We start from the raw sequence: 27,003 nt of genomic DNA on the forward strand, positions 1-27,003 counted from the left end.
GTTGGAAGTTATTGATCTGATTTTTTATTTAATTTATTTATTTATTTATTTTATTTATTGGATTTGTATGCCGCCCCTCTCCAGAGACTCGGGGCGGCTAACAGCGACAATAAAACAGTGTACAATAGTAATTTGGTATTGATGATTAAAAATCAATTAATATAAAAACCAAACATACATACATACATACCATGCATAGAATTGTAAAGGCCTAGGGGGAAAGAGGATCTCAATTCCCCCATGCCTGGCGGCAGAGGTGGGTTTTAAGTTGTTTACGAAAGGCAAGGAGTTTTTTAGTTGTTTGCCATTTGTTGAGTTATTCCATAGAGACACAGTTTTCTGAATTGCCTAAATATAGTTTTCTTGAGAGAATTCCTATATGCTGGCTCTGTTAAAAAGTGCTATTGCTAACATGTTGTAAGCCGCCCTGAGTCTAAGGAGAAAGGTGGCATAAAAATTGAATCAATCAATCAATCAATCAATCAATCAATCATTAAATCAATAAATAGTATCTCTATAAATTTTTCCATGATTAATTACAAAAAAATTAACCTGAATACCATAAAATTATAGGGTTTCCTTTCAAGTGACATGAAAGCATGGAGACTTCATTGGAACCACCAACTCTACAAAGCTTTGGAACATCAGTATCAAATGGGCTTGGAAGCACTCAATGAAAATCTGCCAGAAATAAGCATTGATTTAACTTACAAGTAAGATGTTCTTGAGGTTGATAACACAATGAAAAATGCATATATGTCTATCTATCTCTTTTAATGGAGTCAATGTAACCAGATTACTTCAAGGCACGGGTTCTTGATATGGTTATTAATGTTATAAAATGTTAATTAATAACATTTTAAAAATACATTTCAGACAAGGAAGATTGCAATTCAAACCGCCCTTTGAAGAAGTACGAGCAAGGTATTACAGAGAGATGAAGAGATTCATTTCTATCCCTAATCAATTTAAGGGAGTAAGTGAGACCGATGAAGAGTGCATCTTTTCAGTCATGAGTGAAAGAAATGCAAGTGGATTTCTGACCACATTTAGCAAAGCAGAAGACTTGTTCCGCAGACTGGCAGACGTTTTAGATCAATTTAAGGTTTGTAAATACTTACTTTAGCTCAAACACTTTTTAGGACAGAAGTTTTCAACGTTCTTCGGTGTTCACTTGTATAATCAATTTGTCTGTTCATATCAAGCACTGACAGTCTTTCCATAAGGTACTTTCCTATGTCATAACCTGGTGATATACACAACATAAGATGTCGAAGGCAGACAGGAATTTCGAATATTTATAACACAGTTCAATTTGTCTACATCACCAACGTAAGACTTACCATGTAATCAGATGTATACATCCTGTAGCAGCAAAATATTTGGTGCAATGCTTCAGAGTGCATTTAGAAGAGCTGTTTTGGAGTGCATAGGGGTGTGAACCCAGAACCTGGGTTGTCAACTCATTAAAGTAATTATTATATGCAGTTCACCAACAAAGGCTGCATTCATGCTTTCACATGCTGAGCAGTAGTTTTTGGCAATCAACATTATTACACTATATATTTCTAAAAACAATTATTGTTCTAATTGTGGCATTTTTGAGATGTAGACTATACTCAAATATTAAATAAATATTCTGACAAGCAAAATTCATCATGAAGAGCTGGCAGGTGATCAAGTGGCTGACAGAGGCTGTGATCATGCAGGATTCATTAACAGTAGCAACTGGGACTGCCAGGTCTGCTATTGTAGGTTTGTGTGGTCATGTGATGTCACACCTTATGACCCTGTCACTTAGTGATGGAGTTCCCAATCACAATTACCAGTGGTAAGTTAGGGGTAGCTGTAATAGTGAATGGTATAAGCAGTAGTGAACAGCTGCATGGCTCAGCATTGGAGAGGGGCGGCATACAAATCAATCAATCAAACAAACAAACAAATAAATATTTCCTTTTTCTGTTTATATACTTAAATGGTTGGGATTTATATAGGCATTTAGTGAAATGAGTAACACATGTTTTAAATAAAAATATGCATTCCTTCCTCCTTATTGAAGGAATGGGTGATTATTGGACAAGTCGATATGGAAGCTTTGGTAGAGAATCATCTTTCCAAAGAACAGGATTGGGAGAAAAATTTCAAAACCCTAAAAGTGAAAGGCAAAGAAGTGGAGCGTCTTCCAAGGTACTGCATAGTAGATAACTTAACAAGTGTAAGTCTTTTGGGATAGCTGTTTTGTTTTTAATACAGTAGTTAGTCCCGAGTTTCAAAAACTGTTGTAAAAAGAAAATCTCAGCCAATAGGTTTCGTCAGTTTCTTTTCTAATTTCCTTCAAAATTGCTTTGACCAAATCTGCTACTGTTCCATTATCAGTCATTCCAAGGAGCATTTTATTGCTCCCTGACCCAATAAATCTCAAGATACTTCTATCAAGAACAAACAAGATAGCTTAATGGGGCTGATTGAATGACACATTAGAATTTGGGGTTTATTTTAAATGTCATATAATAACATGAAATATAATTAATTTGTTCTAATCCTTAAAGCATTGTGAAAGTCGATTGCCTCATAGTGAACTGTAATCCTGTGAAGTCTGTCATTGATGATCTTATCCAGAAGCTATATGACTCTCTAGTGATGTCTTTGAGAAAATCTATACAAGGTAAATGCTCAGAAGAAAAACAATTTAGAAGACAGGCGTTCATTTATTCCTGCTTTTTCTTTAAAGAACATTTATTATTTTGCCTAAAGTATTACTTTAATTACTTGAAATGCTGTGAATTTATAACATTTAAATTACAGTATATTCAATAGATTTAAAAATCACATAGTGAGGAATAGAAAAATATCAAACATTGTTACTGTAGCAGGAGTGCCTTCCAATCTTGCTTTGTATCTAAGAAGCCATTCTGAAATTTGCAGCTCCAGAATTATTATTAATTTCAATGTGACTAAATATTCCAAAATTTTAATTCACCAAATATATTTTTGTAGATTTTACTGTTGTTAATTTTGATTGAAAGCTAGTCTTATTGTTCAGATATAGCCCTAAATGAACAGTGTAGCCTATAGTAAGGAGTCCTGGGGAAGCAAGCAAAACACCATCTTTCCCAATAATTTTCACCTTATTCTGGCAAATAGAGGGAGACAGTTAAGGTTGATTTTATTCAGCTATTTTCAGGGATTTTCTTCCTTGACATTTTCATTTACAATGAATGGGAGGAAAACCAAACTCTGTGGATTAGAATAATTTCTAACTTTACTGCTTTGTTTAGGTTAGGTAAGTCTGAATCAGGAATGTGCAAGCTATAATTGAAATAAAATAAATATAAATAAGCTCCCCGCATCTAAGAGTAACCACATAAATCTTCTAGTGCTTGGTGTGTTCTCTTATAAATCAAATTCTTTTCTTTTGGAATAAGGGCTGAGTTAAAAACAAATGGCATTCTTTTCTGCTTTTTCACTTGTTTTGTATCCTGATTGGTTGATAATACAAATTTATGACTCGCACCTTTTAGTTCAGTCTAAAATGTCTAACTATAGGATTTTTTTTGCCCTAAAGAAGCTTTATTTGTCGATATATTTGACAATTTATACAGATACCTATGTTAGAATGATGCCTATTGATGGGGGACAGAAAATTGAAATGAAGACCAGCAGTGCAATATAATTAATACAAAAATGACAACTGGAAACAATACAAGAGATCTAGTATCATTCAATTATACAATTAATGAGAAACAATGAACACACTAATCAGTATAACTCACCTATAATTCTGGCACATGAAAGAATGTGGGACTTAATTTATTAATTGAGTGATTAATTAATTAATCACTCAATTAATCACTCAATAAATATTCCTATGGACTAATTTGTAACAATCCCTCTATCAAACTTTTAGGATTAAAGCTCCCATTAATTAATTAATTAGTTTGATTCCAGACTGCCCTTCTTCAAGGACTCAGGGCACCTTACAACAGAAATAATACATAAAAGCACATTAGAAATTGAAAACTTAGACTACATTTAAAAATTAACCCCAATAAAGCATTTTAAACCTATCCCAACTTATCCAAGCATTCAAACCATCCATTTAATCTCCATATTTTGGTTGATAGAACGTTAACCAATTTTTTAGACTGGATTCGTCATTTTGTGCGCACCTATTGAGTGTTGTTGTTGTTGACTCTTGCATTTTCTCTTGATGTTTATGTAGCTCATCAGCATGATATTTCTTCATTTCTCAATGATGCTATGAATATCTTAGTAACAAGGCCCCAGTCAGTGGAAGAAATAACAGAAGATAATTTAAAATATAAAAACCTAAAAGACAAAAAGGAAGAGGTAATATTTTTCTCTACTAACAAGAACTGAGCAAATTTGATAACTGAATATTCCTAGAATATGAATTAATTATTTCTTAATAGACTTTCTTAAGTTACAGTATTACCATAGGTGTTTCATTATTGCAATATTTCACAATCCCAAGAAAATACATTTTTGTTTGAAGGGTTGCCTACATGCTATGTACGCATCCACATTTGTTTTCTTCTATTCCAAATATTGCATAATCATGAAAGATGATGCTTATGTATTGATCCATACAAATGTATTTATGCATTTGAACTTTATGCAAATATCAAATCTCTCTTCGTAGGTATTTCTCCTTTTCCAAGAAGCAGAAAGTAAAAACAAGCTTCTCCGAACTGTGGCTGGTGGGGGCATTGAAACAATTGGCAACTTGAGAGCGACATGGGATAAATTTGAGTTAATGATGGAGAGTCATCAGCTGATGATTAAAGAACAGGTAACTAAATAGTCATTCCCTATAGATATAAATCTATTCGATATACATACATACACACATATTACATACATGCACACAGGCCCACGGGTCTGAGCCAAGAACAGCTATTTCATCTTCAAAACTTGACATAAAATGCCCAGGTTTATAGAATGGAGTGGAGTGGAGTGGAGTGGAGTGGAATGGAATGGAATGGAATGGAATAGATTAGACTAGACTAGACTAGAATAGAATAGAATAGAATTTTATTGGCCAAATTTGGAATGTGCAAGGAATTTGTCTTTGGTGCATAGGCTCTCAGTGTACATAAAAGAAAAGATACAGGAATCGTATGGTACAACACTTAATGATAGTCCGGATACAAATAAGCGATCAAATCATATTAGGAACTAGTCAATATAAATTGTAAGGATACAAGCAACAAAGTTACAGTCATAGAGTAATTAGTGGGGGGAGATGGGTGATAGGAACAGTGACAAGATTAATAGTAGTGCAGACTTAGTAAATAGTTTGACAGTGTTGAGGGAATTATTTGTTTAGCAGAGGGATGGGGGTTGTTCTGAATTTTTGAATTTTTATAAATTTTTCCATTTAAACCTGGGATAAGTAAAATGTTTTGTGGAAAATGTTTTCATGAAAATCTCATATTTTTATAGAAACATAGAAACACAATTTTCTATGTTTCTATGAAAAATATGAGATTCCAGCATCCCCTTCTATATATATTTTGATTACTTCCAAAGTCAATACATGTTTGCTATTGGCACTGTTTTCTAGAAACTGGGATATGTTTGAATCTGTAAGCCTTCCACTTTAAATTGGTAAGACAAGATCTGGATTGTATCTTCAGTATCAGGATTCCTTTCACTCTTTTTTAGAAAAATATCAAAGACCACATTACTAATTTGAAATTGTATTTGAGACTACAAATTAATATCATGATATATTGATAAACCTACCCTTAAAGTAATGTTCATTGTTATTTTTATAGTAATCCTGTTAATATATGGCTATTCCTAAAATAAATTAATAATAATAATTTTGTTCCTGTTTTACTTATTCTTTGGATTTCAGGTCGAAGTGATGAAAGGCAATGTGAAAACCCGTGTTAATACCTACCTTCAGGAACTGGAAAAATTTAAAGCTCGGTGGGACCAGTTGAAGCCTAGTGATGATCTCATTGAAACAGGACAGCATGATGTGCTACAGAGAAGTGCTGAGATCATAAAGGAAAAGAAATTTGAGTTTGATGAACTTGAGGATGCAAAGCAAAAACTTGTGTATGCTTATTTTTGTATAAGTATAAAAAAATATCAGTATATTAGGAACAATTTTGTAAATACAATTTTTGAAAGTAAAGTAATAGCTCTTAGGATAAAATAATAATAAAACAACAAAATTTAAGTTCTATCAGTTTTCAATTTCCCATCTGATTTTCTAAAACCTATATGGCATGATATACTTTACTTGAATTTTGAAGTAAAGATAATTTTCTATTGTAAAAAGAAAAGAAATAGGTGTTAAAATTGCAACATGGGTAATTTTGAACATATAATAATACACAGTTATATTCACCAGATTACAAACATATTATTAACCCACAAAACTTTCAACTTAAATTGGACTTTTAGGGGTTACTCATGAACATGTAGTCATTTTAGTGATACTTTAATAATGGCTTGCCATGGCCCTTTTCCAGGATATTTTGTTACTTTCTGATGAGCTCTCATCAAATATAGTGTTCCCTCAATTTTCACGGGGGATGCGTTCCGAGACCGCCCGCGAAAGTCGAATTTCCGCGAAATAGAGATGCAGAAGTAAATACACTACGTTTGGCTATGAACAGTATCACAAGCCTTCCCTTAACACTTTAAACCCCTAAATTACAATTTCCTATTCCCTTAACAACCATTTAGATTATTACTCACCATGTTTATTTATTAAAAAAAATATTTATTAAAGGCGGACGAAAATTTGGCGATGACATATGACATCATCAGGTGGGAAAAACCGTGGTATAGGGGAAAAAAACGCAAAGTATTTTTTTATTAATATTTTTGAAAAAGCGTGGTATAGACTTTCTGCAAAGTTCGAACCTGCGAAAATCGAGGGAACACTGTACTAAGAAAGTCTCATCCAACTTAGATGATTAAAATCAGCTGAAGTGAAATATACCTAGGTAGTCATTGATTTACAAAAGTTTAACAAGAGCTTGAATTTATGACAGGTCATAAAACATTCATAATATGATTTAGGATCTGTCCTCAAAGTTATCACTTTTTCACTGTCACCATGTTCACGTGATCACAATTTGGACCCTTTGGGTTACATTTACGATGGTTGAACCATTTTGTGTTCACCTGGTCATGATTCACGAACTTCCCAGCCAGCTTCCAATAAGCAAAGTCAATTGAGGAAGCAAGATTTGCATAACAACTCTATGATTCACTTAACAACTATGTAATTCACTTAACAACTTTGATAATTCACTTAACTTTAGTAAAAATGATTGTAAAATTGGGTGCAGTTGCATGGCTTATTTAATGCCATATCACTTAGCAACTGAAATTCCACTCTCAAATATAGTTGAAAGTCATGGACTGCATATATGTCCAGCATATAGTTTGACAAAGAATGTAATCAAATTAGTAAAATAATCAGCACTCCAGAGTTTGGAGGCAGCTGGAGGGATTTTTATTTATTTTGTTATCATATAAGATGTACACAACAAAAATCAACTGGAAAATACAGTACATATTTTCACTTATTCGATCTCCAGTTAGAAGAAACAGCATTATTAATAATTTAAAATATTATTTTAAACATGGGTAAAACATGATATTACATTATTTTATAAATGTTCTTTTATTTTCTAGATTTTTCTATTATTCCTCAGATATTCCATGGTTATTCTCTAATAAGTCTATTCAATTATCTATTGATGTATATATTAAAACAAAATAGAAGAAATAAATATTTTTTTATATAGAGGACATATATTCTCACCATTCTCATAATTCCAGGATGTTGCTAATTGAGCTATATCACTATATCTTTTATTTTATTGCTTTCAATTTACATACCTGTATATTTAGATATATATTTTTGGCAATGTAAATTTTTTTTTGGTATGCTGCCTTTATTATTTTTACAAATAATACATTGCTCTGTTCTTTTCCTTCAGCAATGACTGTTGTCACTTTGAATTAGAAGAACCTGATTTCTCTTTAGCCAATGAAGTACGCAGAGACATTGAATGCTGTGCTGAAGTTTGGTCATTGTATGAACAATTTTATGAAGGTTTTCAAGAAAAAGCCAATGAAGATTGGATTACATTTAGGTACATTTAAGATTACAGGTAGTCTTTCTTATTGAATACTTGTTCAGTGACACTTTGAAATTACAACACCGCTGAACAAGTGATAACTGATTTCACAATTCTGGCCATTGCACTACCACCAGTCATGCAATTGTGATTTGGGCACTTGACAATAATTTCACACAACTTTGGAGCACCCTGCAGTCACATGATTGCCACATGGCTTCCCACAAACAAAGTCAAAGGAGAAGCTGGCATGGAAAGTCACTTGTCATTTTGCTAAGTCCCCTATGGCTGTTTCCCCATGCTCTTGTGGAATTGCACCACCCTTTATCCTGGCCTCCTTACACTTGTGCTGTGTTACCCATTTCATACAACCTATTGTGGCCTCTTGGCCACTGGTCTCTCCAGCAGCCAAATCAGTGGAGGAGGAGATATGGGTGTCAGGGTTAGGATCAAGGCAACCTGAGAGCTCCGAGGGGGAAGAGGGAATGGAGCTGGCAAAGAGAGAGAGAGAGGGAGGGAGGGGGAGGGAGAGAGAGAGAGAGAGGCAGAGCCTGCAGCAGACGTCAGCCTTCAGATGGAGAGTCAATAGCTCCCAGGTTTGGAGGTGACTGATGAGGAAGATGAATAATAGCTGGGTCTAGTGCCTGGCACCTAGATGTGCAGAAGGCAGAGGAGAGGAGAGCAGTGGAAATCTGTGGGCTGATCCTTGGGAAGAAAGAGCCATCGCTGCTAACAAAGCACCACCCTAACTCAGAGATAAAAGGTAGGGGGTGGAGATGAATAGATGTGGTAGAAAACTATTCATCTTCCTGCCGGACAGCCTTGTTACCCTGGGGTGGGAGAGAAACTTTTTGCTGGGGCTGCCGGCACTCTTCATAAAGGAATCTTTGAGTTCGCTTCAGATGGTTTGTGGAAAAACCTCTTTCAAATCATTTGCTCTACGGGTCAGTGGTCGTCCTGAAGCCGCCGAAAAATACACGGAATGCTACAGCAACTCCGGGAGATCCGAAGGCTGCCTAGCTGACAGCATGACGCCAAAACCGGAAGTCTGTATGTAGTTCTTAATTATAATAGTGGACTTGAACTTCTTTTAATATATATTGCATACAGGAGTAAGACCTACCTATTTGAAGAATTCTTGTTGAACTGGCATGATAAACTGAGAAAGATTGAAGAACACACAATAATGACTGTGAAGTTGCAAAAAGAGGTGGATCAATACAAGGTAAAATGATTGTATGAGAGAATTAAGACAAATAGGAAATAAAATATAGTGAAAGAATTGATGGGAAGATGGGGCAGGGCAGGGTTAGAGGTTTTACGGTTAGTAGAATTCAAAACCAAGTTATAAAGAATAAACTGGAATCACTCTATGATTTGTAAATATGGTAATGTTCTTGGTTTAAAATAATATAAAAAAATACACCCGCATTTTGGTGGAGGGGTCTGAATGAATGATGTTGGGTCTTATGTAGTGTGTATCTGTTATTATTAAAAATTAACAAACATTTATTTTTTTAAACAGACAAAGGAAATAGTGGAATGGTTAGAATATTTTGAAGATTTTAAGACCTAGGCATCTTTACAGAGTATACAATATTTTATTCATTCAGTTACATATTTCTTGAAAACCCTTCTAGGTTTTGCATTTGATTACAGCAATTTATTTTAGCATATAACCTTTTGAAATGTTCAAAGCATTTCACATTGCTATTTCTCTAATTGTTGGAATTGCTCTGTAAGATATTGTGAGATAAGTTTGCCAATTATTTATTACTCACAATACAAAGACAAATCTGGTTCACAAGTCAAAGATTTATTGAAAAAAAAATGTTTTTGCAAAGATGCCCCCACTCTGAAAAATATGGTAATACTAATTTTTTACATTTAAAGTCAGTACTAATCAGTGCAAATATAAGAATGTAACTGATCCAACTGTTAGTTATTCATGATTCTTTCATAATTGTTTATTGTTTAAGCATAAAATACATTCATTGTTACAAAAGGAAAAACAACTTCTAATATATGCTTTTTTTTTTTACAGCTGACCCTTCCTATATTGAAATATGTTAAGGGAGAACACTTGTCACCAGATCATTGGTTGGACCTCTTTCGTATTCTTGGTCTTCCCAGGGGTACCAGTCTAGGAACTCTGACATTTGGAGACCTCCTAAAAGTGGCAGATGTCATTGTGGAAAAAGCAGCAGAACTGAAGGTGTGAAATATTTTTTAATATAGAGAAAATGATTTGAAAACATTTTGGAGATATATTTTTGGCTCCCACTTAAAGCAAAGAATGTCCCAAAGTTATTATTTAAGTTTAATAAAAATAGTTACTAAATCAGTTCTTTCTGTATATATATATAAAAAAATAATTTTCAACACGTAGTACTGATGTATTGTTCGTATGTGATACAGAAATGTTATTACACTCTAGTAATGTTCTTATACCTGCCCTTGAAGATAGTAACCCGTAATAGTACATTGTGTTATAAAAAATGCTCAAATTTGTTTGGGAATGGTCATCTGATAAAATAATTTGGCTGGTTAGTATAGAAAGATTAATTATTCAAGATAATTTTGATAGAGATTTTATTTTGTTACTCATTTTATCACAAATCTGTATTACCATAGCTATATATAAGTGAGCTGTGGTGGTGCACGGCTACTTCTGCTGACTGCCAGCTACTGCAATTTGGCAGTTCAAATCTCACCAGGCTCAAGGTTGACACAGCCTTCCATCCTTCTGAGATGGGTAAAATGAGGACCCAAATTGTTGGGGGCAATATGCTGACTCTGTAAACCTCTTAGAGAGGGCCGCAAAGCACTGTAAAGCAGTATATAAGTCTAAGTACTATTGCTTTTACTAATACTATAAAGCTTAATTAAAAAGTAAATGTAATGCTTTATACATCTGTGTCTGACATTTCTTCATTCTTGGGATTTACCTATCCTTAGCTTGAATTAATATTAATTTATATTTGCTAACAGGATTTGAACAGCAGAGCTCATGGTGAGGTTACAATCAGAGAAGCCTTGCGTGAGCTTGAGCTTTGGGGCGTTGGAGCTGTCTTTACATTAACAGATTATGAAGATAGCCAGAACCGGATGATCAAATTGATTAAAGATTGGAAAGATATAGTCAATCAAGTTGGAGATAATCGCTGCCTACTTCAGTCATTGAAAGACTCTCCATATTACAAAGGTTTCCAAGATAAAGTTTCTGTTTGGGAAAAGAAACTTGCTGAACTGGATGAATATCTACAGAATCTAAATCAAATTCAGAGGAAATGGGTATATCTGGAGCCCATTTTTGGTCGTGGAGCTTTGCCTAAAGAGCAAGCACGCTTCAACAGAGTAGATGAAGACTTTAGGTCAGTTGACTTTATATTCTGTCTTTTAATCCAATTGCCTCTTACATTCCTCAGAGAAAAGCTTAAACATTGTATGTAAAATTTAAATTAATTTCTTGTATTTTCATACGTCAGGTCATAAATAATAGTTTCAATTGCTTATTAAAACTAAAGAACACACAGCAGCATATATTCACACCATGTTGTTTTCTTTTAAAGGTCAATAATGGTAGATATCAAACAGGATAATCGTGTAATTTCTTTGAATACTCGAGCAGGAATAAGGACTGCCTTAATTACTATCCTTGACCAGCTTCAGAGATGTCAAAAATCTTTAAATGAATTCCTGGAGGTAAACATTTCTGATCACTCCATTTAATTGTGAATTCAGGTGATGAACACTAAAATTTTGTACATCTGCTTGAGAATATTAATAAAATTTTGTGTTTATACATATGCACACTCTGGTCTGAGTGCAAATATAGCATTTTTCTGTGACATCTTAAAGTAGCTGTGTCATTATACCCATTCTGAAATTGAAGTTGCTCCAACATTGGAAGTTTTTAAGAAGATGTTAGATAACTATTTGTCTGAAGTGTTGTAGGGTTTCCTGCCTAAGCAGGGGGCTGGACTAGAAGACTTCCAAGGTCTTCTTAACCCAGACTTAACCCAGACAAGACCGAGTGGCTGTGGTTATTGTCTCCTAAAGACTGTATTGACTGTCTATCCTTGGTTCTGGGGACGTGGAGAAATTGTCCCCCTCAGAACAGATTCACAATTTGGGTGTCCTAGACCCACAGCTAAAATTGGACCAACGTCTAACAGCTGTGGCTAAGGGACCTTTGCACAGGTTTGTCTGGTGCACCAATTGCAACCCTACTTGGATCAGGAGGCTCTTCGCACAGTCACTCATACCTTTATCACCTCACGGTTGGATTATTGCAAAGCACTCTACATGGGACTACCCCTGAAGAGCGTTCAGAGACTACAATTGGTCCAGAATACAGTTGTGCGAGTGGCTGTGGGTCACCTATGTACACTCACATTACACCAATCCTTCGCGAGTTGCACTGTCTCCCTATTGGTCTCCGGGTTCAATTCAAGGTATTTGTTATTACCTTTAAAGCCCTACATGGCTTAGGGCCAGTTAATCTCCGAGACCACCTTCTACCTCTTAGTTCCCAATGATCGGTAATATCCCATTGAGCTGGTCTCCTCCAGGTCCCTTCAGCTAAACAATGTCAACTGGCGGTCCCATGGGGACGGGCCTTCTCTGTGGCTTCTCTGGCTCTCTGGAACCAACTACCCCCTGAGATCCGGATTGTCCCCATTTTATTGACCTTCCGAAAAGCATTGGAGGCCTGGATTTTCCAGCAAGCTTGGGCTGTTGATTTCACAATTTTATGAGGTCTGGCCTTGAATGATATGTATGTATGTATTTTTAACTGTTTTTTCTTATTCTTTTATGTTTTTTTAAAATATATTTTATATTCTATTGTAAGCTGCCCAGAGTCCTTCGGGAGTTGGGCGGCATAGAAATACAATCAATCAATCAATCAGTTAAGGTCCCTTCCAACTCTATTTTTCTATTCTATTCTAAGTGCTGCACAAACCTAACATCTTTCAAGTTATGCTTTTTTATTCATATATTGCTAACTTTCTGTGTTCATTTTTTATTTCTAAAGTACTTTGACCAATAAATATTTAAATTTTTTTGGGAAGAAGAAGTGATAGAGGGAGATTTGGGGTGTGTGTGTGTGAGTGGGTGGGTGAGTGGGTGTTAGGGGTAAAAACACAGATGTTCCGTTCAGCTATTCTTGATTTTATTTTTTGAAAAGATGCCAGTTTAACTGGTTCAGAAATAACTATGTGCTGTCTTGGAATGGCCATCTGAATTTATTTATTTTTAAATAGGAAAAGCGTTCTGCATTCCCCAGATTTTATTTCATTGGAGATGATGATCTTCTGGAAATTTTGGGTCAGTCTACTAATCCATTAGTTATTCAATCTCACCTGAAGAAGCTGTTTGCCGGTAAGAATGTTAAACAATAAAAAATTGTACAGTTGGAATGAATCACAACATCATCTAGTCTAACCAAAATGCAAGAAACCCATTTAAAGTTTAAAACTTTCATGAGAGATGGTTATGCAGTGCCTTAAAGCCCTCCAGAGATTGATAATCTTCATAGGTAGATTGTTCCATTGTGGTAATGTCTTACATCTTGCTGAGCTACAGAACTTTGGATGTTTCTCCATCCCTCACTGTTTATTACAGCAGTATAAAACCTCTTCCTTGCCAAAGGCTTACCAAATGTTTTTCCCCTAAAATTTCCATTCTACTTTTATATTGTAAAGGCAAATATTTAAAGAAATAATATTTATAATTTAAATGTCTAAATATTTAAAATATTTAGAACGATATTTAAATAATGTTTTACTATGTCTACTTTTGCAGTAGCTGACACTTTTTAAAAATAATCACTTAAATCATGCAAATATACAGATTTGTACAAAAACATTTCATTTATTTAAATTTATTGGCCACCAAACTCCAGTGGGAAAGTTTGATATACTTTTTAAAAACCATCTGGTTTTCTCAAAGGATAACCATTTACCTAATATTTTCTCCTACCTTCTTATAGAAAAAACCATGACACTCAAAGAATATACCACCATAACCATTTATTAATATAGATCACATGTATCCTTTCCTGATTTATTTGCTAGCAAGGTAGAGCTGCATTCTTCCACAGAAATTTGTACTGTAATAGTCTATCTATACTAGTAATAAATGCTAGTAATATTAGTTCAACTATGAGACTTTAAAATAACCTGAATAAAAGTTTTAAAACCTTGATGGCTAGTTATAGATTTCTGACAATGGAAGATTTTGGTTACAATAAGTTTCCCCTGTAAGGGAAATAACCATTTTCTTATGTTCTTTTCTAGTAGTATGGAAAATGGGAATATATAAATTGAAATGTATTTATAGAGATTAGCTAAAAAAAATTAAGAATCTAGCTTTAAAAAGTGCTGTTTTCATTTATTTATACATATTGTATTATGGCATTTCCAGAAATGATGAGTTTTAGTTTAATTGGCAGATATTATTCTGCAGTCCTCTCCCATACCCTTCTTGGATAATGGCAGGATTCTACAAAATAGATCTAAAATATATATGGTAAAATAATGATGTGAGCAGAAGTGGATACACACCTATGAATATATTACAAACAAAAACAATGCTTTAATTTGACTTCAAATAATTTCCCATTTTTAAATACCGTATTATAATTCAAGTTCATATTTGTGTAAAAAGAGGTATAACTATATTAGGGATGTGCACTGTAAAGGAAATAGCCATCGTCTGGAGCCTAAAACAAACCATTACATTGCAGAACTTCTGCTAAATTGTTACAGATTGGCATCTAAATAATAGAAGAAACTTTGAATATTTAATTCAAATATCAAAATTCTGATTTGCAGGATAGGCAGAGCAATTACATCACTCACTCAGTAATTATGCTTTTATTTAGTATGTGTTTATAGGTAAGCACAATACAGCCACAATACAAATCACAATGCAATATAATCAAGTAAATTATGTAATAATCAAATGCTTGATTGTCACCATCCTTCAGACCTCATGAATTACTGTATTTTTAAACTTCAGGAGATCGAACTCTGAACATTATTCCAAGAGAAATTGAAGTCCAAATAATAGGTGCTAATAGATGAATGTGTCCACATACCTGTTCCTTATTTGTGGAATCAACAGTATGGATCAGACTCCCATTGTAACATCCCACCAGACTTCCTATCCCTGATTATCTCAGTATTTCCTCTATTCTTTTTCCAGTTGCTATAACCAATGTCTTTGGCTTATTTCCAGCCACATTTCAAACCTTTTCGGTCTAGAACAACTTAATTTCAGCCCTTATGCAAATCAGTTTTGTAGAAACAGGTTCAGCCATGGACCATTCAAACCCACTTCTTCTGAATACAGAAGGTTTTATACGTATGTGTATTAAACTAATCAATATTACATTCTTCCGTCAATTTACAGGAATTCACAGTGTAAGCTTTGATGAAGATTTTAAAAATATTATTGCAATGAAATCTGTGGAAGGTGAAACTGTACCTTTCAAAAATAAAATTCTGCTATCCAATGACGTTGAGGTAAGAAAGTAAGCTTCTCCTCTCCCCCACTTCCTCAATTCCCATTTGTTAAAATTAAATATGTTACCATGATTTATTGGGTTTTCTTGATGTATTATTTGCTAGGTATGGCTGAACAAATTGTCTTTAGAGATGAAGGAGACTTTAAAGAAACTATTGATTGACTGCGTAGCCACTGGGAAAAGATTACAGGGTTCAATTGATCCATCGCTTTTTCCTTCACAGGTAAGTTTGTTTGTATTTTCTATGCAAAAACAATATTTCAGTTTTGCAAAGAAGAGGGGTTTTGAGTAGCGTATTTTTCAGAGTATAGGACATACTTTTTTATCTCCAAAAATTAGGGTGAAAACATGGCTGCGTCTTATACACTGAATGTAGCCCTACCCAGCCACCCCAACCTTTGGCCTCTGCCTTCCAGCAATTTGCCTCCTTGCAGCAAAATGAACAGGAACAGATCCTGTTAAGCCAAGCAACTGATTATTGGCCTCCTGACCAGCAGCTGATTTAGGCTGCAGGCAGGCACACATACTAAAATGAAAGTGAAACTAAAACTATAAGGAAGCAAATTATTGGGAGGGAGAGGCAGAAACAGAATTTTATTTTCTTGTGCTAATCAGTTGCTGAAACTGGATGCAAGGAGGTAAGTCAATAACTATAAATGTCTACAGAATGTTCACATTATTAGACTTATTTTTTAAAGACTGCTTTGTTATTGTTCTAGACAACTTGACAAAATGAAGAAGCTTTTTTAAAAAATGCTTGATCTGAAGAGACCCAGTGCTATTGTATCTTTTTTTAAATAGCAGAGAATAATGCATACTTCAAAAAAGCCACATCATTTTTAACAGCATCTGTACAAGTACAATCTGAAATGTAACAGTGTCTTGTTTAGTATTAAGATAAGACAGCTGAGTTAAACTCTGAAAAATATGGTATATAGTGCTATTTGCTTATTAATTTTTAGCTCAACCTTTCAGTGAATTTGAATGTAAAATAAATAATAGTTTGAATATGCCTATTCAATAATTGATCTGAAAAGGACTGAATTTTGTTTTGCAATTTGGATTACATGCAACATTACACAAAAGTGCTTTCCTTTGCATTTAACTCCATCCCTCAAGACACTTGTCTCTCTGTAACTTCCATTGACTCTTGGGAAGATATACTGAAGATTGTACCAAGAGTAGAATTCTTCCTTTGACGGAACTTTATTCTAGTGACTGACATACAGTATTGCATGCAACTATTTGAATTAAATTTAGATTCAAAATAAATCAAATTATATCCAAATCAATAAGATTTATGCTAATGTTGATTAACTGAAGTCTCATAGTAGTATACAGTGTTCCCTCGATTTTCGCGGGTTCGAACTTCGCGGAAAGTCTATACCACGGTTTTAAAAAAATATTAATTAAAAAATACTTTGCGGGTTTTTTCCCTATACTGTACCACGGTTTTCCCCACCCGATGACATCATATGTCATCGCCAAACTTTCGTCTGCCTTTAATAAATATTTTTTTTAATAAACTTTAATAAATAAACATGGTGAGTAATAATCTGAATGGTTGCTAAGGGAATGGGAAATTGCAATTTAGGGGTTTAAAGTGTTAAGGGAAGGCTTGTGATACTGTTCATAGCCAAAAATAGTATATTTACTTCCGCATCTCTACTTCGCGGAAATTCGACTTTCGCGGGCGGTCTCAGAACGCATCCCCCGCGAAAAGTGAGGGAACACTGTACTCATATTTCAACACCACTCCGTGAGCTGCAATGGCTACTGATTGGTCTCCGAATGCAATTTAAAGCGTTGGTCATCACTTATAAAGCCCTACATGGCTTAGGACCATGTTACTTACAGGACTGTCTCCTGCTTCATGAATCCCAAGGACTGGTCAGGTCCCATAGAGTTGGCCTTCTCCAGGTCCCGTCAGCTAAGCAATGCAGCTTGGTGAGACCTAAGCGTAGAGCTTTCTCTGTGGCAGCTCTGGCCCTTTGGAATCAACTCCCTTCAGAGATTTGTACCATCCCCACCCTCCTGGCCTTTCATAAGGTTTTAAAAACTCACCTCTGCTGGCAGGCTTGGGGCCATTGAGCTTGGCTACATGTATAGTTGTAATGGAATGAATGTGGATGATAGCTTTTAAAAAGGTGGGGGTTTTAGATAAGATTTTGATTAGTTTTAATGTTTGGGTTTCCTACATGTGCCTTTTTCTATTTATTCCTGTTTTGTAAACCGTCATGAATCTATGGAGAAGAACGGCCTAGAAAGTCAAATAATAAATAAAATAATAAATAATAAATTGTGGATTTGTAGATAAATGAGATGATGTGATTTCTTTAAATACGGAGGCGGCATATAAGTCCAATTAATAAATAGCCAACATGGAAGCTATTAAATGTTATAACCTATTCTTCTTTTGCATACTGTTTTTCCATTAGATTCTATGTTTGGCTGAACAAATTCAGTTCACAGAAGATGTTGAGAGTGCAGTCAAAGAATGTAATTTGCAACAGATAGAATTAGAATTAATGGCTAAGTTGGAGCATTATACCAGTATAGATACTACTATGGAAGACCCAGGCAATGCAGGTATGGAAGAAGATGCCAGATATAATATTCTAAAATGATTTCACATTCTTGATACAGACTTTGAATCAACCTCACAACATAATCAGTGTGGCTTCTTGCCATTTGTACTGTTTTTTGTATTTGCTGGTCTTGATTTCTTTCTTTTTTTTACTTTTTTTGGTACACCACTGAACACTGCATTGTTTGAATTGATATTGCAATTTGTTAATTTTTTCTCCATTTCACTAAAAAGGAACGCACATATTGTAATTTTGTTCACCATGATTAGTAGCCAGTTCCAAACATGACATAAAACTGTAAAGCACAATACATAAACTAAAGGGTAAAACCTTCCATGTTACATGACTGGAAAAATGGTAAAATAGTATTTTCCTAGGTTTTGTTTGAATCTCTAATTGAGTTAAACTGAATATTTATCGTATCTTTGTTTTTATTTATTCAGATTTATTTATTTATTTTTCATTCATTCATTCATTCATTCATTCATTCAATCAATCATTCAATCATTCATTTATTCATTTTTATCCTGCTTGGCTGTGCAAATTATGCAGTACAAACAGCACTGTATAACAACTTAATTTTAAATTTTCGGAAACATATAGGCACTAGTTGTGCTTTATATCTTTAGAGTTATTACTAAATAGTTATCAACATATGATGATGTTACGATTTCCCTTTTATTACTTTTCATTTCTAACTGTATGACCAAATTATAATGGGTGAAAACATATAAATTGACCTTATTTTAAATTCTAATATTTTTTCCTCCAGAATCTGGAATCCTTGAGTTAAAGCTTAAAGCCCTGATTTTGGATGTTATTCATAACATTGATATTGTACAACAGCTCATTGCGGCTCAAGTCAATAGTACTGATGATTGGGCTTGGAAGAAGCAACTCCGATTTTATCTTAAGGATAAAAAATGTTATATTCAGATGGTAGATGCTGAACTTCAGTACACTTATGAATATCAGGTATTTTAAGTTCATTGTTAATTTTGTCTTATTTTTCATTCCCATCCTCATATTTCTTTCACTAAATGTACAAAAGCAAGAAGGTTGTTTTAATCAAGATTAGTTTAAGATTGTAGTCCTATAACCAATTGCCTGAAGTAGGTGCATTCTGCTTTGTACAATTTATTTCTAAGCAGACATGTGGTATTATATGTAGTTTTTGAAACAGTTCATTTGATGACTGTTCAAAGTTACAATGGCAAATTTACAAAGTGACTTATGACTGTTTTCTACACTTACAACCATTGCCGCAGCCCAATGGTCACATGATCAAAATTCAGACACTTGTTAACTGACTCACATTTATGACATTTGCAATATCCAAGGGTCACATGATCACCTTTTGTGACCTTCATGATAGGCAAAGTCAAAGGGAAGCCAGATTCAGTAAAAAAAAGTGTTACTAATTGAACAACAGTAGTGATTCACTTAACAACGGTGGGAAGAAAGGTTGTTAAATGGGGCAACATTCACTTAACTGTCTCATTTACCAAAATAAATTTTGGGCTTGATTGTGGTCGTAAGTCAAGGACCACCTGTAATTCTGTAGATATAACAGACAATGTGATAGAAAAAGCAAAATGTTTTCTTTTTCGATCACATTGTCTGTTATATCTATAGATATAAGAGGAAAATTCTTCCTGGGTTTCAATTATTGAAACTTTTCTTGGCAGTGATAAACACTGTTATTGAAATGGATGTCCATGTGCCACCTCTATGTTGGTTGAGGCAGGCAGGATTCCCTTGAGTACCATTTGTTGGGGGTCAAGGGAAAGGGAGGGTTTTGTCTTCTCTTTCTGCTCAAGATCCCCATGTACAATTGGTGGGCTACTGTGTGACATAGAATGCTGGACTCAATGGGCTTTGGCCCAATTCAGCATGGCTCTTCTTATGTCCTTCTGTTCTTAAACATCCCCGCCCACTCCCATTTTCTTCAATAATAGATTCCAGATCTTAATACTTCCTTCTGTTTCAGAATCTGTTTTCATGTGGTGTGATCGTTCTTGTTTTCAAAATATAATTTGTAGCATAGTCATTTGAGAATTAGCTTTAATAAAAGTGAATACATTTTTATTCCACATGATTCTTTTGGGACTTTGTGTATCAGATACTGTATTTTTAAAGAATTCTAATGTTTTAGTTCTTTCATATGCTTAAGCCTGTATTGAAATAAGATTGTTTTGAAGATTCTAGAACAATAACATGGTTTATTTTTTCATTGCTCATTTTAATAGAGAAAAAAATCCCTATAACTTGATGCCTGGGTTAGAGATGAACTTTGATGTACTAGAAGAAAACTACAATGAATCTGATTTTTAACACCATTCATAATTCTAATTGGAACTTTCTCATCTCCCAAATATAGTTTTTCTTCCATTGCAAATATAGACTTAAGGAAAAAGGGGGCATTATAACGAAGACCAAGGGTTAAAGCATTCCTTTATTACTCTTGATCTGGCACAAACGATCTCTGTTTAATTTTTTTTTAAAACAAACAGACAAGCTTTCAAGTTACTCCATTTTACAACCTTTGAGTCAAATGTTTTGGAACAGACAAAGATACACATGCTGAATTTAGTTTGGCCCCAGGATCTCTTTTTACAAGATATGTGTACTCCATGTAATGTTTTTGTAGGTAACTCAAAGTTGCATAAGTTTAAACTTGAATATTTCCATGTTTTTAGCATTATTGAAATAAATATTTTCTAATTTGGAATTCACTTTTAGTGGTAGTGTTAATGTGGAGAACTAGGTTGAGTTCCTAAATGTAATCGCATTTTATCATTTTTAAAATTTTAGGGAAATTCGCCAAAGCTTGTTTATACACCATTAACGGACAAATGTTACCTTACTCTTACTCAAGCTATGAAGATGGGCCTTGGAGGAAATCCCTATGGCCCAGCTGGAACTGGCAAGACAGAATCTGTAAAGGCTCTGGGTGGTTTACTTGGAAGACAAGTTTTGGTGTTTAATTGTGATGAGGTAAAGTAAAATATACCTGCCTGTTGTATGAAGAAGGTTCATAGGTTATTAAGTCGGGCAAACATTCACCAGCTTCAGTACTTCACCCCTCTCCAGCACAAATGCTTAAACCTTGTCACCCAGGCAATCTGCAATCTCTCCTTTTCATCAGCCGTTGGTGACTGTCCACACTAAAGTGTTGGTTATGACCTATAAAGCCCTTCATGGCACCGGACCAGAATATCTTCAGGACCGCCTTCTGCCGCACGAATCCCAGCGACCAGTTAGGTCCCACAGAGTCGGCCTTCTTCGGGTCCCGTCGACTAAACAGGGGAAGAGCCTTCTCTGTGGTGGCTCCGACCCTCTGGAACCAGCTCCCCTCTGAGATTAGGATTGCCCCCACCCTCCCTGCCTTTCGTAAACTCCTTAAAACCCACCTCTGCCGTCAGGCATGGGGGAACTAAAACACCTCCCCCTTGCCCATGTTGTTTTGCCATTTGATTGATTGTGTGCTTGTTTTTTATATATATTGGGATTCTTTTATGAATTTCTTGACTTAAAATTGTAATTGGATTGGTGGGCATTGGATTTGTCACTATGTACTGTTTTTACTATTGTTGTGAGCCGCCCCGAGTCTGCGGAGAGGGGCGGCATATAAATCCAATAAATCTAATCTAAATCTAATCTAATGACGACAGAGTCATCTTCCTCATCTGCTGGCTGAGAGGCTGGTGCTGGTTCCCCAGGGAGTTTGCAAGCCCCCTCAGATCCCTGATGGTGCCTCTCTTTTCCACGACTACTCCAAGGCAAATCTGATCTGCTTCCAATTGGTTCTAGGTCTCCAAGCAGCTGGGATTTGGGATTCCCTGTGGAGAAAATCAGTACCGCTGCGATGTTGGCCATGCCCCTTCTCCTGCCCATACATTCTTCTTTTTTCTTGTTTCCTTTGCAAAATATTTTTAAAAGGAACTGAGACTCCATTGTGAACAGAAACTGTAAAACCAAAAATTTGCTCCCTTAAATGATCAAACCTTCTGGGTTTAATCTCCCCAAAGCATTGATACTGTTGTTGCAAACTTTAAAACTTCATTACACTTTTTTTTAGTTGGTAAAATGGATATTATATATCATGTAGCTGAAGTAGCTTTCCTTGCTTATTTTAAGGGCATTGATGTGAAATCAATGGGCCGTATATTTGTTGGTTTGGTAAAATGTGGAGCTTGGGGCTGTTTTGATGAATTTAATCGTCTGGAAGAAGCGGTACTGTCTGCTGTATCTATGCAGATTCAGACAATTCAACATGCTTTGAAGAAACATCAACCTGTTTGTGAATTACTTGGAAAAGAGGTACCGATTTTAAACTTTTGCACAATATTTGCTTAACTTACTTTTGCTGCAGCCTCAGCATTCTGGACCAGCAATTCAGCTGTTCCAGAATGCAAACGTACGAACTGTTGTGGGTGCACCTATGTACACCCACATTACACCAATTCTCCATGGACTGCACTGAATCCCGATTGGTCTCCAGGCACAATTCAAGGTGTTGAGTTGAATGTAGGACTGAGTTAAAGTCCTACATTGCTTAGGGCCAGACTGTCTTTGAGACTGCCATCTGCCACATAGCTCCTAATGTCCGATAAGGGCCTACAGGGTTGATCTTTTCCAGGTCCTGTGAGCTAAACAGTGTTGACTGGTGGGCCCGCGGGAGAGGGCCTTCTCTGTGGCTGCTCCGGCTCTTTGGAATCAGCTACCTCCTGAGATCTGGACTATCCCCACCCTACTAGCCTTCAGGAAAGCTGTAAAGATCTGGCTTTTCCGGCAGGCTTGGGGCCATAGATCTGATGGCACACCATTGGGATCTGGCCATTAATGATATGTATTGTTTTAATTGTTTAAACTGTTTTTAATTGTTTGGATTAAAATTAGATTGTTATTTTAAGGGTTTTTTTAATGTTTTACTTCTTTTGGTTGTAAGCCACACAGAATCCCTTGGGATTTGGGCGGCATACAAATTCAAATAAATCAATCAATAAATTAAGAAACTTGTTGTTCAGAATGAATGAATCAGAAATTCACCTCAAATAATTTGTCTCAGCCAAAACCTGAGAGGGCAAAGTATTAAACTTTGTTAGTGTGATTATTGAATGAATGCAAATGAATGTTTTAAAGTTAGACTTTTAAAGAATCTTTTTAGTATATTAATTGGATAAACTGTATTGTTATGTTTTTGGTACATGCTGTGAGCCTCCCCGAGTCTGTGGAGAGGGGCAGCATACAAGTCCAATAAATAAGTAAGTAAGTAAGTAAGTAAGTAAGTAAGTAAGTAAGTAAGTAAGTAAGTAAGTAAGTAAGTCCAAGAGAAAGCAATCGAGCTATAATCAGACAGAGGAAATTGATCATGAATGTGGGATGTAATGTATGACTTTCAAAAACAGTTGAATACTTCTAAATTAGGGACATCCATAATAACTAATAAACATCTATCTTACTTTCATGTGTAAAGGAATTAATTTCATTTAAACATGTGGATCCTGTGCCTTAAAATAAAAAATGTTGAACATCTGTTCTATTTTAAGATAAATTACTAATTCCAGTTATTTTACTTGATTGGATTTTTAAAAATAAATTTTGTGGAAATGCAAATATTCAAGAATTACATAGAGTAATTTAAGGGTTTTAAGTCTGTTGCGTTAGTCTCTCTGGATCAAAACACTTGTCCCTTAGAATTTGAATTGAGTTAGGAACTGATACGTTACAAGACAAAGCCCAGAAATGATAAGATTTGTAACAGTAACAGAGTTGGAAGGGACCTTGGAGGTCATCTTGTCCAACCCCCTGTTCATGCAGGAAACCTATAGTAGGGATGTGAACCATCGAATTGCCATCCTTTCTGATCGAAAAGTGAGAAATATATGGAAATATGTCATCCATTTGAATGCCTTTCAGATGCTTATAATTCTATATAAACTATGCTTTGTTGTTTACATAGATTGTTAAGTTCCTATTTAATGGTTTATATAGGTTATTGAGTTTTTACCAAAAATGTTTGTATATTTAAATATCAGGTAGAAATGGATCATAATTCTGGAATTTTTATCACCATGAATCCTGCTGGAAAAGGCTATGGAGGCAGACAGAAATTGCCTGACAATCTTAAACAGCTTTTTAGACCAGTTGCTATGACTCGTCCTGATAATGAGCTCATTGCAGAAGTGATATTATATTCGGAAGGCTTTAAAGACGCTAAACCTCTGGGAAGAAAACTGGTGGATATTTTCAATTTAGCACGGTAAGTGTTGATGATTTTTTTTCATTTCCCCAGGCATTTTATTACCACCTCCTCTTTTTGTTCATCCATCTTTGTTTGGATGCTCCTCAGTATTACAGTAAAAGGGCTTTGTTTTTCTTAAATATCATAGAAAATAGGCCCTATAATATGCTAACATTTTTGATATATTATTTTGATATAATGTATCTAGTAACATGACATTTGAACTAGGTCCAACCAGTTCAGATGTTAGTTAAGAAAGTATGATGATCTTTAGCAAGCTTTGCCAGTTTTAAGCCATTATAACTGAGCAACTGAAAATTGCTGATCTGAAAAATCAGAGAATTTTATTTATGAAAACATAAGGTATAATCATGATAATATGCAGATATATATCTAATGTTTAATTTATGGAAAATAATATTATCTAATGCTGTTCTACCATTCCTGTTGTTAAAACAGGTTGTTGATAAAATAGTGGAAAAAATAGAATAAAATAGAATAGAATTTTTTATTGCCAAGTGTGATTAGACACACAAGGAATATGTCTTGGTGCATATTCTCTCAGTGTACATAAAAAGAAAAGATACGTTCATCAAGAATAATAAGATACAACACTTAATGACAGTCCAGGTACAAGGAGATGGGTGATGGGAATTACGAGAAGATTAATAGTAGTGCAGACTTATTATAGTGTTGAGAGAATTATATGTTTAGCAGAGTGATGGCATTCAGGGGAAAAAAACTGTAGTTGTGTCTAGTAGTTGTTCTGGGGTCCATTGCTCTATAGTGTCGTTTTGAGGATAGGAGTTGAAACAGTTTGTATCCATAATGTGAGAAAGCTGTAAATATTTTCACAGCCTTCTTTTTGACTCGTGCAGTATACAGGTCCTCAAGGGCAGGCAGGTTGCTAGCAATTGTTTTTTCTGCAGTTCTAATTATCCTCTGAAGTCTGTGTCTGTCCTATTGGATTGCAGAACCAAACCAGGCAGTTACAGAGGTACAGATGACAGACTTAATAATGAGGTTAATATCATCCCCATAAATGAAAAACAAAACAAAACAATTATATTTCAAGTAAAAAATATGATCAAAACTGGCTTCCCAATTTGAAATTTAACAACTAAGTTATATTTTGTCACTCTTGAAAAGTCCTTTCTTGAATTCTTCTTCCACTAACTCTGATAACATCAAGCTTTCAGCAAATAATCTATTCCTCTGAAATTCACAATGTTGCTTTTTCATCACTTTAGTCTCATTGAGGTCATAATACCGATATGTGACTTATTTTTATAATAGTTTATTAAATGAAGTGCATTCCTCAACATTTCAACTAAAAAGTCACTTTCACATAGTCCCTCATAATTTGATGTTTACCTATGGTTAAATGCCCAGCTGCTGTGTGCAATACACAAAAATAGGAATTCATTATACCAGTGATTTTCAACCTTTTTTGAGCCGCGGCACATTTTTTACATTTACAAAACCATGGGGCACATTGAGGGGCGGCGGCGGTGGGGCGGCTAAAAAAAGTTTAGACAAAAAAGTTATCTCTCTGTCTTTTCCTCCCTTTTGCTTTATTTCTCTCTCCCTCCCTCTTTCTCTCCCTCTTTTTTTCTCTCTCTCCATCCCTCTTTCTCTCTCTCTTCCTTCTTTCCTCTTTTTTGCTCTCTTTCTCTCTCCCTCCCTACCTCCCTCTATGTCTTTCTCTCCCACCTTCCCTCCCTCTCTTTCTCTCCCTCTTTCTTTCTTTCTTTCTCTCTCTCTTGTTCTCTTTCTCTCTTTCTTTCTTTCTCTCTCTCTCTCTCTCTTGCTTTCTTCTCTCTCTCTTGTTTTCTTTCTCTCTCTGAGCTTCGCGGCACACCTGACCATGTCTCGCGGCACATTAGTGTGCCACGGCACACTGGTTGGGAAACACTGCATTATACCACCCATTTACTTATCATTGTCGTCATAGAAACAGCTTATAGAACGTGAACCCTTTTCTCAGAGACCTTGCTCTTTTTCTGCTGGACTATGATAAAAAGATGGCGGTGATGGATGAATGCTATTTCCTCATTCACCCTGCCCATGAAAACCTGTTAGCCTTCTTAACCAGTTTTTCCTCTCTTTTATGCATCAAAATATTCTTCTGAACAAGGATACATATTAATAGTAATAAAAAACCCATTTAAATTCTTTTTTTTCCCACCAGAGAGCTCTTGACTCCTCAGCAGCACTATGATTGGGGCTTACGAGCATTAAAGACTGTTCTGAGGGGATGTGGAAATCTTCTACGACAGCAGAAAAAGAATGGGATTAAAAAGAATGGTAAAGAACATTATTCTGTGATTCTCCCCCCCCTAAGATTTGCAATCTGACCATGTTATTTTTATTTGTATAAAATATACTTATTAAAAGTTCACTGAATTGACAGCAGCTTGATCCTGACCAACTCAAAGTTGATGCAGCCTTCCATCGTTCTGAGGCTGTTATAATGAAGACCAAGATTGTTGGGGGAAA

The 27,003-nt window shown here is 35.1% G+C and overlaps 1 protein-coding gene across 1 annotated transcript in view; it reads left to right on the plus strand.

Moving 5' to 3' along the window:
• The window catches only part of DYNC2H1 (dynein cytoplasmic 2 heavy chain 1), a 184,870-nt gene that overhangs the window by 18,040 nt on the left and 139,827 nt on the right, over positions 1-27,003 (plus strand). Inside the window, 21 exon segments of the mRNA XM_070749693.1 lie at positions 574-713; positions 877-1,105; positions 2,060-2,187; positions 2,550-2,665; positions 4,223-4,350; positions 4,664-4,813; positions 5,885-6,090; positions 7,995-8,150; positions 9,246-9,360; positions 10,180-10,350; positions 11,127-11,509; positions 11,708-11,840; positions 13,403-13,520; positions 15,555-15,667; positions 15,773-15,892; positions 18,108-18,258; positions 19,030-19,232; positions 21,072-21,254; positions 22,398-22,580; positions 24,299-24,522; positions 26,696-26,811. Coding sequence (XP_070605794.1) covers positions 574-713; positions 877-1,105; positions 2,060-2,187; positions 2,550-2,665; positions 4,223-4,350; positions 4,664-4,813; positions 5,885-6,090; positions 7,995-8,150; positions 9,246-9,360; positions 10,180-10,350; positions 11,127-11,509; positions 11,708-11,840; positions 13,403-13,520; positions 15,555-15,667; positions 15,773-15,892; positions 18,108-18,258; positions 19,030-19,232; positions 21,072-21,254; positions 22,398-22,580; positions 24,299-24,522; positions 26,696-26,811 — 3,466 coding nt within the window.

This window comes from Erythrolamprus reginae, chromosome 4 (genome assembly GCF_031021105.1).
Source record: "Erythrolamprus reginae isolate rEryReg1 chromosome 4, rEryReg1.hap1, whole genome shotgun sequence".
Classification (NCBI taxonomy): Eukaryota; Metazoa; Chordata; class Lepidosauria; order Squamata; family Dipsadidae; genus Erythrolamprus; species Erythrolamprus reginae.